Source organism: Suricata suricatta, chromosome 4 (assembly GCF_006229205.1).
Source record: "Suricata suricatta isolate VVHF042 chromosome 4, meerkat_22Aug2017_6uvM2_HiC, whole genome shotgun sequence".
In the NCBI taxonomy this organism is placed as follows: Eukaryota; Metazoa; Chordata; class Mammalia; order Carnivora; family Herpestidae; genus Suricata; species Suricata suricatta.
The window spans coordinates 128,050,883-128,067,826 of NC_043703.1; the positions used below are offsets into that span (position 1 = coordinate 128,050,883).

Genomic DNA, 16,944 nt, shown 5'->3' on the forward strand with positions numbered 1-16,944 from the left:
ATGAAATCACATGGCCTTTGTTCTTCTCTGACTTATTCACATTCCATTAAACCCTCACGGTCTGTCCATGTTGTCCAGGATGGCAAGATTCCGTTCTTTGTTACTTAGTAAACTCCCATTGTGTACACAGACCACATCTCGTTTATAGGATTAGGGGCACTTATGTGCTATGAGTTTATAAAAGTCTATTTTGGTGCAGAAACACCAAAGGGTTTTAGTAAATATTCTCAGCCGTGTTTGCTGTGGGAATAGTGTGCATGTAATGCTGTCTAGAGAACATAGAAAAAGAGGGGTTAGTGTAACATATAAAGCAGAGGTTCAGAAAGTGGGAAAATAAAAATAATAATCCTGAACAATACCAAATATTATGGTATCATATTAACAATACAAAATATACCAAAATTTGTTAGCTCCAAAATGTATCCAAGTTGTGTCATCACACATATGTCTCCATTTGCTGACTCTTCAGCTGAGTCAATGTCTGTCATAGTGTCGCAGTCTAATCCCAACTTTCTGTGACTGGTGGCACGTTCTCAAGTAGGAAAGTAAAAGCAGTTTAGGCATTTTGAAGCCTAACCTTATATCGACACAATTCCCCATCTGATGCTTTCTAATGATCGATCCAGTTGATCCTGCTAAGAAGAGGGTAAAGAGATCCCAGCTCTTGATAGAAGGAGCTGCAAGGTAATATTGCAAAAGTCCTGGGTAGAGGGAGGGATAAAGAATGGGGAATCTGTATTTGTAATCAATCTACTCTAGACAGTCATGGAGGGCTGCACTGAGAAGATGTGACTTAATCCATGTTCAATGGGTGAGGAAAGGAGCCATAGGGGTACTTCCAGGCTGTAGCATTGTAGTTGGTTCTAAGTAGAGGAAATAGCACATTTCTGAGGCAGAACTGTGTGAGCAGCACATTGGGGAAGTAGGAGGCCAACGTTGCCAAAGTGGAGCATACAAGGGGGAGAGTAGTGGAAATGAGATTTTAAAAAATCACAGGGAGGCCACCTGATATAGGATTTTGTAGGCTTCTCTGAGGATTTGGCTTTTACTTTGAATGATGTGGTAAGTGGGAGAGTTTTGAATAGAGCAGGGCATACTTTGGTAACAGGATCTCTCTGAGAGGCCAGACTGGAAAGACAACAGTTGGGAAGCCATAGCTATCATCCAGGCTACTGAAAATGACAGCTCGGGTCTGTAGCCGTGATAGGGGAAGAGGGGAGGATAACGATATGCTGATGGTTTTGAGCGTGAGAGGAAGAGTGATCTCAGGGAGACTCCAGAGGTTTTCCCCGAGTACTAGAAGGGGGGAGTTGCCATTGTTCCAGTAGAGAAGACTGTGGGATAGTAGATTTGGGGAAGATGATCAGGAATTTGGTTTTGGAGATTTTCAGTTTGAGATGTGTGTTAGGTCTCCACATGCAGGTGTCAAGTAGTCATTGGATATGAGTTCAGAGTTCAGGGAGAGACTTAGATTTGAGCTTAGAATATGATGAGCAATGGCACAAGCATTGCCTAGATCAGAGGCCTAGGGGCTGAGCTCTGAGGCACAGTCACAACTGGCAATAGTTCACTCTCTTCTGTGCTGAGTCCCAACCATGGGATGTACAGACCACATCTTCTTTACAGAAGCTCATGTGTGCTATGAATTTACAACTGTGTGTTTGGGTCCTCGAACGCTTTTATGAAGTGTTCTCAGCCATGTTTGCAGTGGGAATAGTATGTATAGAATGTTGCCTGGAGAACATTGTACAAGAAGGATTAGTGTAACTGGTAATGGAGAAGTGCAGACCATGCAAAGATAAAAAATAATATCTGCACGATACCAAATATCATGATACTGAAAAAGGGCAAAATTTCTTAGCCCCAAAATGTATCCAAGTTGTGTTCTCATACATATGTCTCCATTTACTGACTCTTCAGCTGATTCCATGTCCCTGACCCAGGCACACAGGCGGGGAGGGTGTGGATGGGGTGCAGATCCGCTCTCCCTTCCCTTGTACTGTTCAGTGGGCATGTCCATCTCCTCTGTCCTGGTGGGGGTCATGTCGCACTGGGCTGGTGCAGCTGAGGGGCCGCGACACGGTCCAGAGCCCTTAGCTGCACGTGATGCCCTGATGTCTCCAGCATCTGCCTCTCGGGGCCACTGAGACTCTGCTGTGTCTGCTCCCCACTCAGGCAAAACGTGTGGAGGGTGGTGACGCACCAGACAGAGAGGTTTGTGTTCGGGGTTGAACCACTGTGGGAGGCTCGAGTGTACCCTGCATGCAGCAATAAACTCCGACGTCCTCAGCCTCCACCCTGCTGATTCTCAGGGTGAAATCTGTCCTTGACCCGCTGCCACTGAACCTGTCTGGGACCCCGGAGTCCTGGTTGGAAACCTGATAGATCAGGCGCTGTGGAGACTGGCCTGGCTTCTGCAGGTGCCAGCTTAGATAGGTGTTTCCATCAGTGTACAGGAGGCTCTGACTGGCCCTGCAGGAGATGGAGGCCGGCTGTCTAAGCGTGATGGGCAGGGAAAGTGGGGTCTGCGTCAGTGCGACATCTTCACTAGATCCTAAAATAGTGAGAGAGAAGCGAAGGTCATGCAGAAATATTATGAGCCATTTTTATGATCCTGTTAGTTATATTTCAGGGTAAATTTTTTTTGTGATATGATTCATACTCTAAATATACACAATTTTAAGGACAGCTCAAGAATTACAGGCACAAAGTGACCATTTTCTTGTCCAGCTCATCACTAAAGCACTGTTCCTTTGTTCCTTTCAGTTTCTTCTGAATTTTCCAGGCCTCCATATAAAATTCCCCTTGCTGGAAGGCACTCCCACTGGTGGGCAGAATACACATGGGCAGCAGGAGCACCCCTAGAGCTCTCCCCCCACATCCCATGCCTCTCTCTCATTCCTCCTCCCCCCTCACCTGGGATCCAGAGCACCAGCAGCCCCAGCAGCTGAGCAGGGAACCTCACTGTGAGAAGCAGAACTGATGAGTCCTGACAGGTAAAGAGAAGGACAGAGCTGAACTTTATGTCAGAGGGCAGGTCCTCCCCAGGGGACAACATGCAAATCCCCTGGTGGGTGTGGCAGAGTGGAAAGTGCCAAAGACAGGGGCACAAGTTCCTCTCCTGTGAGCAACACACCTTCAAATGTCTTCTGTGCTTGGAGGGAAACGAACAGAGACAAATTCCTTACTGCTGAGTGGGAAGAAGGACCTAAGTGTCTGGGAAGACACAGTGCTCACAGCCCCGCCCTTCTGAGAAAGTTCCAGAGACCCTGAAGATGTGGACTTGAGTGTCCTGAGTCTGTTTCTGGCAGGTGAATGGCCATCCTGCTGGGATCCTCTCAGCTACTGTCCAGGAAGAAACAGAGCCGCCCCACTCCCGCTGATCGGCAGAGTATCTCCAAACCACAGGATGAACAAGAGAGAGTTCTAGAGCCTCTGGTATCTGCTGTTTCCAGGTTAATGGTTTAGACAATTGAAAAATGGTCAAGTAATGGATTAAACTTACCCTGAGACCTCTCGAGAAGATGAAAGTGAGAAGCAGGGAAAAAAAGAATCACTCCCAGGTAGAGAGCTAGCAGCCCTGCTTCGGAGACTAGGAAAGGAGAATTTCGTGTTTCAGGCCGTGAGTGTGCAGCTTGTGGTAACCATTTGTTACACCGTGGTGTGTAATATGTTATTCTTCTCTCTTTCCCCCAGGATATTTAGGTAGATAGATGGATAGATGGATAGATAGATAGATAGATAGAAAGAGAGACAGACAAGACATACCATATGGTACATATGAAATATGGATACTCACACAAACACATAACACCCCAAATCAAAGAGATGTCTTAAGGAAAGCAATATTTAAGTGGATTTGACAATGTTTCATTTTGTTTATTATTGTTCTCTTTTTGATGCTTAGAAAATTTTTTTATATGGAGTACATAACCAGTGTGTGTCAGAGGTTTTGGGGTTCTGGTAGTTCTGTGTGAGAAGCTGGGTCTTGCACTGGTTTATGTTAGGCAGCAACAACCATGAGTCCGTGAGTTCAAAACCAGATTCTGTGTGTGTGGATAGCAAAACTATTCTAATATCTGGGTGTAACCTGTTTCTACAACTCGCCTGCTTTGGATTCTGTGTGTCTCTCTCAGACTCTCAATACTCCAGTATGTGTGTGTTTGTGTGTGTATGTGTGTTCTGTGGGCATGGGCACATATGTGGGCATGTATAGGATCCATCTTCGTTTATCACTGGCCATTGCTATAGACATTAGAAAGGAAAATGAAGAGAAACCATGTCACATTGCCTAGTGAGACTCACCACACACTAGTCAGTGTACAGTTGCGAAGTTCTTCCAGTAGATGGCAGTGTTGTATAAGCCCACAAACCAACTTACATCTAATGGGATGATTGAGGTTTCCGGGTAATAACAGGATATTACAAGCCAGGTCAGATTTTATTGTTTTTACACAAAAAGTCATGGAAAGGTTAGAAGAGAAAAAAGGGGCAGGTATAGAGCAGTCAAATAATTTTTTAAACAAGTGATTTACAAGTCGTACAGAGAATTTAGGTAGGGCAGTAAAATAACCACCCCCCTGTAAACTTATCACCCCTGTAGAAACATTTGGTCCACCCGCCCCCTTTCTGTCTCTCTACTTCCAGCTCTATTTCTTAGTATATATTGATGTTCAATGGTCAGCCTCGCTTACCGGGGAAGCAAATGCACAGAAAGGTGGTGGATGAGCAGGAGGACTTTTGGATGATTCTCTTTTGTAACCAGTGTAATCTTAAAAAAAGGAAAAGAAAGAAACTAGATGTAATGATTTCCCTGTTTAAAACTGTTCAAAGATTTCACATTGCAGTTACAAACTCCTTGTCACATCCTCCTATGTCTAGTCTGCCCTGGCCGGCGGGGCAGTCAATCCTTGCGGGTTATTTCCTAACCCTGAGGGAGGGAGAGAGAAATAGGGCAAGCGTTTCTGATCAAGCCTCTTCTTCTTTATTGAGAAAACACCGTATCTTATAAAGGTTCGAGGCAGGAAAACCAGGCAGCTGACCTAGGTCGGTTGCTAGGAAACAGGGTTAAGGGATTAAGGCTGGAGTAAAAGAGGAACCAAACCAGGGTTTTTAGCAGAGCACCTGAGGGGCTGATACTACCCTGCCTGCAGGCGGTTGATCTTTGATCTTCTGGCTTCTCCTGACAGGGAGTGTTGCTTCCCTACCTACAGGCAGCTAATCTCCCTTTTTCTGGCTCCCCACAGGTCCCCCCTTTTAATCTTTTCAAAAAGGAGCTACTTCCAGAATATGATAGTATAGGCAAGGAAAGGACTGTGCCTGTCTTAGGTTGGAGGCCTGCCAATCCTTCTTACCCGTCATGGGCACACCCAGAAGCCTATGTCTGAGTAGCCTGTCTTAGGTCGATAGGATGGTAAGCCTCTCTTAACCATCATTGGCTAACCAGCCCAGGCCTCTTGCCATAATATAGCTCTTCATCGGCCTCCTGATCGGCCATATCGAGCTCATGATAATGGACCTGGGTAGGTTGCGCCTATTTGCTGCCTTAGGAGAGCCATGACCTTGGAATAGGGCCCAAGGGCACCAAGATCAAATAAACCTACAATAGGTCTTAAAAACGGGAGGAGATAGGGTAAAAGTCCATGAAATCCACGAGGAAGGGACTGTCGATGAGCTCCTCCCTCCTCTTCTCCAGGTCCTCCTGAAGCTTCTTAGTCTTATTTCTCCAACCATCCAGACACATGGTCCCTAAAAGAAAGGACAAAGATTTCTCTCAAGGAGATTTTTTCTCCCTGGAGGACTGAGTATTTTGATCAATTTGTTTTACTAGCCTCTCCGGCAACCATCTGGCTGCATCCACTTTTTGTGCGTAGATGCAGACTGCTCCTCGTCCCCAGATTAAAACTGGGTCCAGACCATGCCATTTATTATCCAAGGGGTCCTTCCAAAGCACGGTAGCAAAACTTTTTTGCATTTCATTGTGCCAGAGACGTTCAGCAGCTGAGCGTCCTTCTTTATCCAAAGTTAAAAAATTTAAAATGAATAGTGAATGGTGTAAAAGATTTCTGGGAGATCCCTTGATGGGGTACCATTCCCCCCCTTTTATTTTATCAAGGGTATTTTTTAAGGATAGATGTGCCCGTTCTATTATACCTTGTCCTTGTGGATTGTAAGGAATTCCAGTGATGTGTTTAATGTGTAACTGTTGACAGAATTTAGAGAACACGGTCCCAGTATATCCGGGCCCATTGTCAGTTTTTATTTGTTTTGGGATTCCTAACACTGATATGGCAGAAAGCATGTGTGCTATGATGTGCTTTCCTGCTTCCCCAGTTTGTAAAGTAGCATATAGGAAGCCGCTGTAGGTATCAATATTCACATGAACATACTTTAGATTTCCAAACTCTAAAATGTGTGTTACATCCATTTGCCAGATGGCATTGGGCACTAGTCCTCGAGGATTTACTCCCAAATGAGGAACAGGTAAATGCACAACACAAGAAGGGCACTGTTTTACTATTTGTTTACTATTTGTCGTGCCTGTTCACAGGAAATCTTAAACATAATTCTTAAGGGGCGGGCACTGAGATGATGGGTAGGGTGAGCTCTGGAGGCTGCTTCTACTCCTGTATCCTGGGGAAGTATGATATTATAGATTTCCTTTATGGCTAAATCAGCCTTTTGATTACCTAAGGACAGAGGACCTGGAAGGCCAGTGTGGGCCCTTAAATGACCAATGAAGAAAGGATTTCTTCTTTTGTGAATTAAAGACTGAAGTTGCATAAAAAGACGAGCGGCCCCTGAACTGTTTAATTTGGGCTGCAGTTTCTAGCAAGGGTACAGGGTTAGCTATATAAGCCCTGTCTGTGTATAAATTAAAAGGTCTGTCATGAAAAGCGGAAAAGACCGCAATAACTGCATGCAATTCCACAAGTTGAGCAGAAGAGGAAGGGGTGGAAAAGCTTATGACCTGATCCTCAAAAGGATAAACCGCAATGCCAGTAGACGATCCGTCAGTAAAAACTACTAAGGCCTGTGATAGGGGCTGTCGAGAGGTTTTTGTTGGAAAGATGAATTCATGATTCTTAAAGAAATGTAGGAGTTTATTAGGTGGATAATGATTGTCTAACTTACCTAAAAAGGAAGCACACGCAATAGGCCAGCAATCAGTAGTCCGAAAAAGCCGATCAAGCTGACCTTTTGAATAAGGTTGTATGATGGAATCAGGCTCCTTGCCAAAGTACTTTACACTTTGTTCTCTTCCTAGAGCGATGAGGTCAGCCACAGCCAGATAGTAAGAATAGATAACCTTCGAAGGTGAGGAGGGAAGATGCACCCACATACTGGGATTATTTTGCCAGAAAACTGCTGTAGGAGTAAAAGAGGTTTTGCAAATAATAAACATGAGGGGTTGATCATAATCTATGGCAGTAACAAACTGGGAGTAAATGGCTTCTTCAGGGTGGAGGGGGATGGTAAAGAAACAGTCTTTAAGATCTAGGATAATTTTATAATACCCTAGAGGTATAGCCACAGGAGAGGGAAGCCCTGGCTGGAGCCTTCCCATTAGAACCATTGTACTATTTACTGCCCTAAGGTCCTGCAACAATCTCCATTTACCTGATTTCTTTTTTATGACGAATATAGGTGTATTCCATGGAGAATCACTCTCTACTAGGCGTCCAGCAGCCAACTGCTCCTGTACTAGCTGATGTGCTGCTTGTAGCTTTTCAGTAGATAAAGGCCATTGATCAACCCACACAGGGTCCTTAGACTTCCAGGTGATCTTATTTGCATGGGGCACAGGCATGTCAATGGCCACTAGGGTAAGTTTCCCAAACCTTTTCTTTGGTGGTTATTTTGTACCTCAATAGGTTGGGTAATTCCATTTTCATTCTTTCTAAGTCCCTTTCCTGGCTTAAATCCCTGAGTTAGTATCTGTGCTGTAACCAAATCATTAGGACTACACATAATGATACCCATTTGATTTAAAAGGTCTCGCCCCCCAAAATTAACAGGTAATCCTTGAATAACAAAAGGTTGAATGTTTCCCTGATTTCCCTCTGCATCCTGCCAGTGCAGTAATTTTGTACTCTTTTCTGGGTTTTTACTCTGTCCTATGCCTTTAAGGTTGGTTAAGGTAGGGGATAAGGGCCATTGTGAAGGTCAGGCCTCTTTTTTAATAATGGTGACATCTGCCCCTGTGTCTATTAGGCCTTGAAATTCTTTGCCATCAAGCCAGAGTGTAAGCATGGGTTTTTGGGCGTTAACAGGCTGTACCCAATAAACATCAGAGGAACCAAACCCTTGAGCTTCTCGGCTTGAGTTTTTAAATGAGTTGTCAGTAATAGGAAAAGGCAGCAGAAGTAATTGCACAATGTGCTGTCCTGAGGGTATTGTGGTAATTACCCGAGGAGAGGAGGCCATAATTTTTATTTCTCCTATATAGTCGTTGTCTATCACTCCAGGATAGACATGTAGCCCTCTAACTATAGCACTACTGCATCCCAAAATCAAACCAAAAGTTTTAGGGGGTAAGGGACCATAAATCCCAGTAGGTAGGATATGGACTCCCATCTCGGGGGTCAATACTGTGCAGGTGGTGGAACAGAGGTCCAGTCCTGCACTTCCTGGAGTTGCTCTGCAGAGGTCTGAAACGGATTGTTTGTGGGAACAAACTTGACTGCCCCAAAGGTTTGTTTGGGTTTCGGGGCCTGGGGCTGGCCCCATTTCACGTTTCCCTGCAAGGGTGGTAATGGTTTACCCTGGGAGTCTGTCCTGGACTTAAAATCCCTAGCCCAATGTCGACCCTTCTGACATCGAGGGCATATTCTAGGAGGGGAGTTTTGATCGGCGGCCCATGAACTAGATTTACAATCCCTGGCAAGGTGTCCTTCCTTGCCACATCTAAAACATTTTTCCTTGCCTTGGTGGCCTAAAAATTCTTTTAGGTAAATCCTTGCAGGGCTGCGGCCATTGCTAATCCCTGCTGGTAAACTGAGCCGATATCAGAACATAATCTAATATAACCAGAGAGATCTGTCTCTTTTCGATAGGTTCTAATGGCTGCCTGACATGCGGGATTTGCATTTTCATAGGCCAGTTGTTTAACAAATTCGGAGCTAGCATCGACATTACCAAGGATACGCCCCACTGCCGTAAGAAGCCGATGGGCAAAGTCGGGGAATGGCTCATCGGGACCTTGTTTAATGTTAGTCAAGGAGGAGCTGAAATCCCCTTTGACTGGCAACTTTCTCCAGGCTCTAGTCCCAGCCGCTTGTATTTGAGCAAACAAGCCAGGATCATATCGCATCTGTATCTCATTGCTGGCATAACTTCTCTCCCCCGGCAGCATCTCCAAGTCCCAGCCATTATTTGCCTGCGCATTACACGGAGCAGTCTCCTTACAAGATTCAGCATATTCTGATTTCCATAGCAAATAATCCCCTCCAGATAAGGTGGCTCAAGCAAGCGTATACCAACCACAAGGGGTGAGTCATTTCTCAGCCACTGATTCTACGATCGCCATAGTATACGGCGCTGTGGCCCCATACTGCGAGACAGCAGTTTTGAGCTCCTTAATGGCTTTAAAATCAAACCCAGAATGTTGTCTTCATGCTTGCCCCTGGGCGTCAGTGGTCTCAATAACTGGAAATGCCTCAGGGTCCTCACTGCCTATTAAGGGACCGGCAGCCGGAGGATTTTTGAGAACTGCCCCTCGGTGTGGGGGTTGGGGCGTTTGCCGTGAAGGCACGACGGTAGACTCCCTTTTGCCAGCCTCAAGTTCTTCTAATCGTGATATCAGCTCTTGGTGTTTTTCTTTTAATCTTATTCGCTCTTGAAACTGCTCTATTTTATCTAATAGATTCCTGTTGGGATCTATGACGGGCAAAGCTAAAGGAGGTGCCGAGGGTGGGGGGTTATATGGAGGCGGCCAATCAGGGTTATGGTATTTTACAGCCTCACTGTCAATATCTCTACTATCATTATCAGAAGCTCCTTTTGTAGTCCCCCAATAAGAAAAGATATTACCCATAATGCCCAATTATTCACCTGAATATGCGATGCGAGACAAACAAAGGTAGGGAGCCCCCTTTAATGAGGAGGCCAATACATTCACTCATACATACACACCAGAGGCTATCATTCTCCCTCCACAGAGGTTTTAGAAAAACACTTAGATACCTTTACTCCCTGTGCCCTAAGGGTCTCTGTTTAGACTATTTGCCTAATTCCTGCCCCAAAATCACTGATCACTTACCCCAGCTGTGGACTGCATGGCAGGCTCCCACATAGTCGACTGCTTTTTCACCCGAGCCGTGAACTGCGCGGCCATCCGCATAGTTGACTCCTTTTAAACTCCAGCCGTGGACCAGGTGAAAATCCTCTTGACCGGCTGCTTTAAACCCCAGCCGTAATTTACATTTTTGGCCACTGTGATTGTTAAAGACTACTGATGCCTGGATTCAACCACTGGAGGTTCAAATAAAACTGGTCTGCGTGGTCACTGGCCACTGGGAATTTTCATGAAACCTCTGGGTCATTCCAGCATGGTGTGACCTGAACCCTGGCTACTGTCTGACTGCGTTTCTTACCACGCCCCCTCTCCTTTTGTTCCATTCTCCAGGCTTCCCCTCTGATCTTTGTGTTGAGTCCTTTCTCCCCTCAGGAGGACCCAGTGCCTCCTCGCTATTGAGCCAGATGCCACCAACCCTTCCATGCCAACCCCAGATTCCATCTCTGATAGGATCCTGGCCCCTGGGGTCCTCTTTCCTATCAGTAATCTGGAACTTCGGAGGGCTGGGAGTTTAATAAATAGAATCTTTCATCCCTGGATGTACTTGGAAACCTGTGCATCAGTAGGTATCACAGGGCTACTTTTGTCTTCACAGTAAAGATGTGTAAGTCTGAAGTATTAAAAGTACGTTATGCAGAATCAGGACCAGAGTGAGGCTGGTGAGGTCCTTCCCCAGGCACAAAGCTTAAGGAGATATATATGGAGATACATGGATGTGGGGATATGTATATGGAGATATATGTATATGGATATATATAACCCATCTCAGTAATTCAGATAAAATAATATTTAATGCAAATTAAAAAATCAAAATTTATACAAAAGATGCATGATAAAAAATACGAGAACTGGAAGTAAAGACTGGATCTACCCTGTGGATAAAGACATGCCAGCGGGGACTGTTTGCTCTGTGGCTGCAGGACACCTGAGGGACTTTGATCCTGAGCCCTTTCTTGGCTGGTGTTTCTCAAGCAAGGGCGGGAGGGAGTTTCAGGATCAAATTTGTGATGAGAATATTTTCTAGTAAAGTGCAAATGGACCAATCGTGGGAAAGAATGCCATATTTCTCTGAAGGTTTAAAAGAAATTTTTAAAAAACTGAAGACATGTTCCCTCAGAAAGCTGTAGGGTAGGTACTCAGAATCCTGGAGATACCCATTTTGTTGATTCTGCCACGAGGCGTGGTCAACGAGGGTGAGAGGCAGTCAGGGGGCTTGTAATTCCAGATCGTCAGGGGCACCTGGGGGCTCAGTAGGTTAAGCATCTGACTTAGGCTCAGGTCATGATCTCAGGGTTCCTGGGTTTGACCCTACATCAGGTTCTACACTGACAGTGTGAAGCCTGGTTGGTATTCCCTCTCTCTCTGCCCCTCCCTGGTTTATGCTCTCTTTCAAAATAAATAAACTACAACAAAAAAAAGGAAATACAATTGGATTTTCCCTTAAATCTTTTTCCCCAAGGGGAGAGACATGGAGAGTACAGACATGTCCCACACTGTCTTGCCTAGATTTCCCATGTATGCAGCCCAGCAGTTGAGTCCTACCCAATGAGAGCTTTGAAAAGTAAGAGAAGTAACAAGAATTGTCTCAGGAAAGGACGGTGGGGAGGCAGAACCGAGTGCCACGAGTGGCATTCTCACAGGCTGAAGTGGTGGCACCTGAGGGATGTGAAGAGTGTTATCCGTCAGGATCCTCCAGAGACACACAACCAGTGAGATATCCATGGAGAGAGAGATTCTGAGAATTGAAGGGTGTGGGGCTGGCGAGTCCAGAATCTGTAGAGCAGGCTGGCAGGCTGGAAATTCAGGTCAGGGTTGATATTGCAGCCTTGAGTGGGGAATCTGTGGGCTGGAAACTCAGGTGGAGTTTCTACTGTTGCATCTTAAGGAAGAATCTCTTCTCCTTTGGGAAACCTCAGTCTTGCTTCTTAAAGCCTTCAAGTGATTAGACCAGGGCCCCTCCCTCATTAGGGAGATTAATCTGTATTATGCAAGGTGTACACATTTAAATGTTAGTCACACCAAAACCTACCTTCAGGACAACATATAAACTGGCTCTGGACCACACAACTGGGCGCCATAGCCTAGTGAAGGTGACACATAAAATTCACCATCACTAGGGGCAAAATGGGGGGCTGAGTCATGGGAGACTTGACCCTTTGTGAGGGTGAGGTATGGATCCCCAGCTAAGGTCTATTGGATACAGAGCATCGCTGGGTCTTAGGAAATTTCTCAGGCCAAGAAGTGGTGCAGAGCTTCATGGACACCCATAGAACATTCGACCGAATGCCTGACCGAGTAAGCATCAGGCATTCGCCACACTCAGAGAAAAGACTGGAAGAGTTTCAGTAGCTGGACAGGCAGAAGACCCGTAGCCACAAAAACCCCTTCCCTCCTTATGGTGACGCACGCTCAGTTTCTTAAGGGAATTGCACGGCTCACACCCTCTCTCTTTCCTCTGCTGGAGAGTGAACGACAGGTCTAGGAGCAGGCAACCCTGAGTGGACTTCTCAAACCTTTGGATGAATCTAAATGTTCTTTTCTTTTCTTTCTTTCTCTCTTTCTCTCTTTCTTTTTCTTTCTTTCTTTCTTTCTTTCTTTCTTTCTTTCTTTCTCTCTCTCTCTCTCTCTCTCTCTTTCTTTCTTTCTCTCTCTCTTGCTCGCTCGCTTTCTTTCTTTCTTTTCTTTCTTTCTTTTTTTAAGTGCTTTTTATTTTTGAGAGAGATAGAGACAGAGGACTTGAACCTGGTAGGGGCAGAGAGAGGAAGACAGAGGATCCAAAGCAGGCTCTGTGCTGTCAGCAGCCAGCCCAATGTGGGGCTGGAGACAGATAGGAGGTTTGACTTAATGAACCTCTGGATCATGATCTGAGCCAAAGTCAGATGCTCAACTGACTGAGCCACCCAGGTGCCCTGGAACTAAATTTTCTTGAAAGGACCTAGATTTAATTAATTAGCTAATTTAACAGAAAATGGAATATTGAACTGAAAAAATAGAATAACCAGAATTCAGGATTCAGACTTCCCTTCGCTCAAATTAGGGTCCCACTTTTCTCCCTACGGGAGTAAGTTCTGAGCCTGTGTCCTGTCTCTCTAGTTCTTAGCACAGCCCCAAACCAAGATCAAGGGTTTGCAGCTCCATAAAGATCTGCAGGATAAAAATGGGTTTAGAGTCCCATTATCTTTGGTCAGAGATTTTATAAAATCTTTGGTCCAAAGTTCTCCATTTTCTTCTCCTGTCTTCCATTCCTTTCCCCCCACCCTCCCTTCCTCTCTCCCTTCCTCACTTCCTTCCTTCCCTCCTACCTTCCTTCCTTCCTTCTTTTGTTAATTGTTTCCCAGCATATTTTATAAATTTACCAGCATTATTGTTATGAAGAGCCTAGTTCAGCATTCTTAGAAACTCAACCCATTTAAAAATTTTCTTGAATTTCAAATAGAAGCTCATAATTGATCTTATAGCTCTGTCATTTTAGAACTTCTAAGCTGTTCTAAGAGTTTCTGAGCTGACTTCTGTGTTTCTAGTCCTACAGCTATAGGTTTGGTGATATTCTTGGCTCTTTAAATTTACATTCGATACTTTCATAATCCACAGCTGAAGCAGTTTGTTTCTTTCCTCACCAGTTGATTTGCATAGACCCCCCCCTCCACCCCGGCCCAGACCAGCTGCTTAGTTTGGATAAAAGGGGCCTTTGCCATGTAAGCTAATTTGCGTCAGGCAGGCAGGGACAGCAAGATGGTGTCACAGAGGAAGGTCCTCATATCCTTGATGCTGTGGGTCTCAGGTGAGAAATTTCAAACTTGCCACATTCCTTTAGGAGTAGTATCATTTTAGAAGTAAAAAATTTTTTATGACATAATGAGAAATACTGGCCATTTTCAAACTCGACCCAATTATGCCCTGACAGGTGCACTGCTTGTCAAATGACATATTTCAGGGGGTCTGTGATAAAGTGCGTGTGTCTCCTCATTACCCACTCTGATTGCAGGTGCTTGCGGGGCAATCACAATGACGCAGGCTCCAGGCTCCCTGGCTGTGTCTCTGGGTCAGCGAGTCACCTTGAACTGCAGGGCCAGTCAGAGTGTTAGCAACTACCTGGCCTGGTACCAGCAGAAACCCGGGCAGCGTCCTAAGCGGCTCATCTATGGTGCATCCAACCGGGCATCTGGAGTCCCCGACCGATTCAGCGGCAGTGGGTCTGGGACAGATTTCACCCTCACCATCAGCAACCTCCAGGCTGAAGACGTGGCCACTTATTACTGTCAGCAGTATGATAGCTCTCCTCCCACAGTGCTGCAGCCCAGTACACAAACCTCCTCCCCAGGGCCGTGGGTCAGGGAGGCTTCACTGCACCTGCTGCTTCCTCCCTGCTCAGCCCTGAACACGCACGTTCTGTGTCTGCTCGAGAAGCCACCCCTCCCGACTACTCCTTACAGGGTTGTTTAAGGCCCAGGGGAAGTTAGGGGAAGACTTCTTCTGGATCAATTTTAGTGGAAGATTAGTGAACACAATGCTGTAAAGATGTCTTGGAGAAGTGGTCAGGAGTTTTTGTGTCACAGGATGTGGAGTGTTTTGCACAGACAGATGGCATAATTGAGCCAGTAAAGTTCGTCTCTAGCCTTTGGAGCAGGGTCCTGGTGAATATTATACCCTGATGGATGAATTCTCTCTTCCCTGTGCCTCCTTGACTCTGGAACTTTTCTAGTTTATTTCCTCATTCTCTTGGTCTCCTTTCTTCACTTGCAATCACCTTCCAACTCTGGACCTTCCCAAGATTAAACCTTTGACCTCTCAGACTCAGAACCTCCTAAGTGGAAGGTGCATTCCCTTCTCACTTTATCCTTTGCAGACCCTATTTTCCAGGTTTTCTGGCCAATGTACCTGACGTCATTTCTGCTCTATCTTCTTTCCTACCTCCTTTCTCTCTCCTCTCCATCTCTACCAGGTATACTTTCTCACAAACACACTTCTCTAATTCTTTAATCATGTCACTCTAGGAACATGGGCTAGTGTTCCTCAGGACCTGATCACGCCATTCATCACCTCTTTCTTTAGAGTCTTCCCTTGGGCATTCGGGTCTAATCTTGTGACTGAAGGGAATCACAGCTCTAAGTGTTCCATAACCTGGGTCCCTCGGAAAACATTTAATTAACATGCCCATTTCAGTATCAAAAGAGGAAACATCCCAAGAATTTTAGTATGAGTTCTTCGCCTCCTTCTGAGATACATGGGTTGATGAAACTTAGCTTCAGGAAAGACCACAGCAAACCTGGTCAGTGTGCGCCGAACACTCTTACCTCACAATGGCTTCTCATAACGATTAGAAATATAGTTAAAGTATCAATATTAAGGAATCCATATCATTCATTCCTGATATGTTTTCTGAGTGTTTATTATGCTTAAAGTGCAAAGATACTGCTTTCACCCCAGCTAGGACGGGCAGACAATAAACACCTGTATCACGGAATACTTACTGTGTTGTTTTGGAAGTGCTGTAAGAGAAATGAAGGGAATCAAAGCTTGCTGGGCTAAGAGCGAGTAGAAATTTACAATCAGATGACGTATTGGTCAGCTCTTCTCATGTAATAAATCACCCTCACAATGTAGTGGCTAAAATGTAGCATTTTTATTCTTGTCTCGTTTATTGGCTGGCTGAACAGTTCTGTTCATATGGGCCAGGCCTGATGGATGTTGATTGGCCTTGGCTGGCTTGCTGACAGGTCAACTAGGTGCTCTTGTTATAGAAAGGCTCACGTGTCTTACCTCTCTTTCACATGGCTGAGGTTGGCTGACTGTGAGCTGCGGTTCTCTGGGCGACTGGGCCTCATGTGTGTCATAGTGTCACAGACTAATCCCAACTTTCTGTGACTGGTAGCACGTTCTCACGTGGGAAAGTAAAAGCACTTGAGGCATATTGAAGCCTAACCTTAGTACCGACACAATTCCTCATCTGATACATTCTAATGATCGATGCAGTTGATCCTGTTAAGACGAGGGTAAAGAGATCCCAGCTCTTGATAGAAGGAGCTGCAAGGTTATACTGAAAAGTCCTGGGTAGAGGGAAGGATAAGGAATGGGGAATCTGTATTTGCAATCAATCTACTCTAGATGGTCATGGAGGGCTGCACTGAGAAGGTGTGACTTAATCAATGTTTAATGTGGTGAGGAAAGGAACCACAGAAGTACTTCCAGGCTGTAGAGTTGTAGTTGGTTCTAAGTAGAGGAAACAGCACATTTCTGAGGCAGGAATGTGAGCAGCACGTTGGGGAAGTAGGAGGCCAACGTTGCCCAAATGGAGCGTACAAGGGGGAGAGTAGTGGAAATGAGATCAAAGAAGTCACAGGGAGGCCCCCTGATATAGGACTTTGTAGGCTTCTCTGTGGATTTGGCTTCTACTTTGAAGGATGTAGTAAGTGGGAGAGGTTTGATTAGAGCAGGGCATACTTTGGTAACAGGATCTCTCTCGAGGCCAGACTGGAAAGACAACAGTTGGGAGGCCATTGCTATCATCAAGGCTAAAGAGGATGACAGCTCGGGTCGGTGGCAGCGGCAGGGGAGGACGGGAGGATAACATTATGCTGAAGTTCTGACAAGGAGCGTGAGAGAAAGAGTGATCTCAGGGAGACTCCAGAGGTTTTCTCTGAGTACTA

The 16,944-nt window shown here is 45.4% G+C and overlaps 2 gene segments (V, D, J or C); one reads left to right on the plus strand and one right to left on the minus strand.

Annotated features, from left to right (window-relative positions):
• Nucleotides 1-1,908: 1,908 nt before the first annotated feature.
• LOC115290695 lies at nucleotides 1,909-10,342 on the minus strand. The segment is given in 3 exon segments: nucleotides 1,909-2,554; nucleotides 2,917-2,989; nucleotides 10,262-10,342. Coding segments are annotated over 3 exon segments (537 nt in total).
• A 3,672-nt stretch (nucleotides 10,343-14,014) lies between these two features.
• Nucleotides 14,015-16,944, plus strand: part of LOC115290067 — a 36,310-nt gene continuing 33,380 nt past the window's right edge. Inside the window, 1 exon segment of the V gene segment in view lies at nucleotides 14,015-14,078. Coding sequence covers nucleotides 14,030-14,078 — 49 coding nt within the window.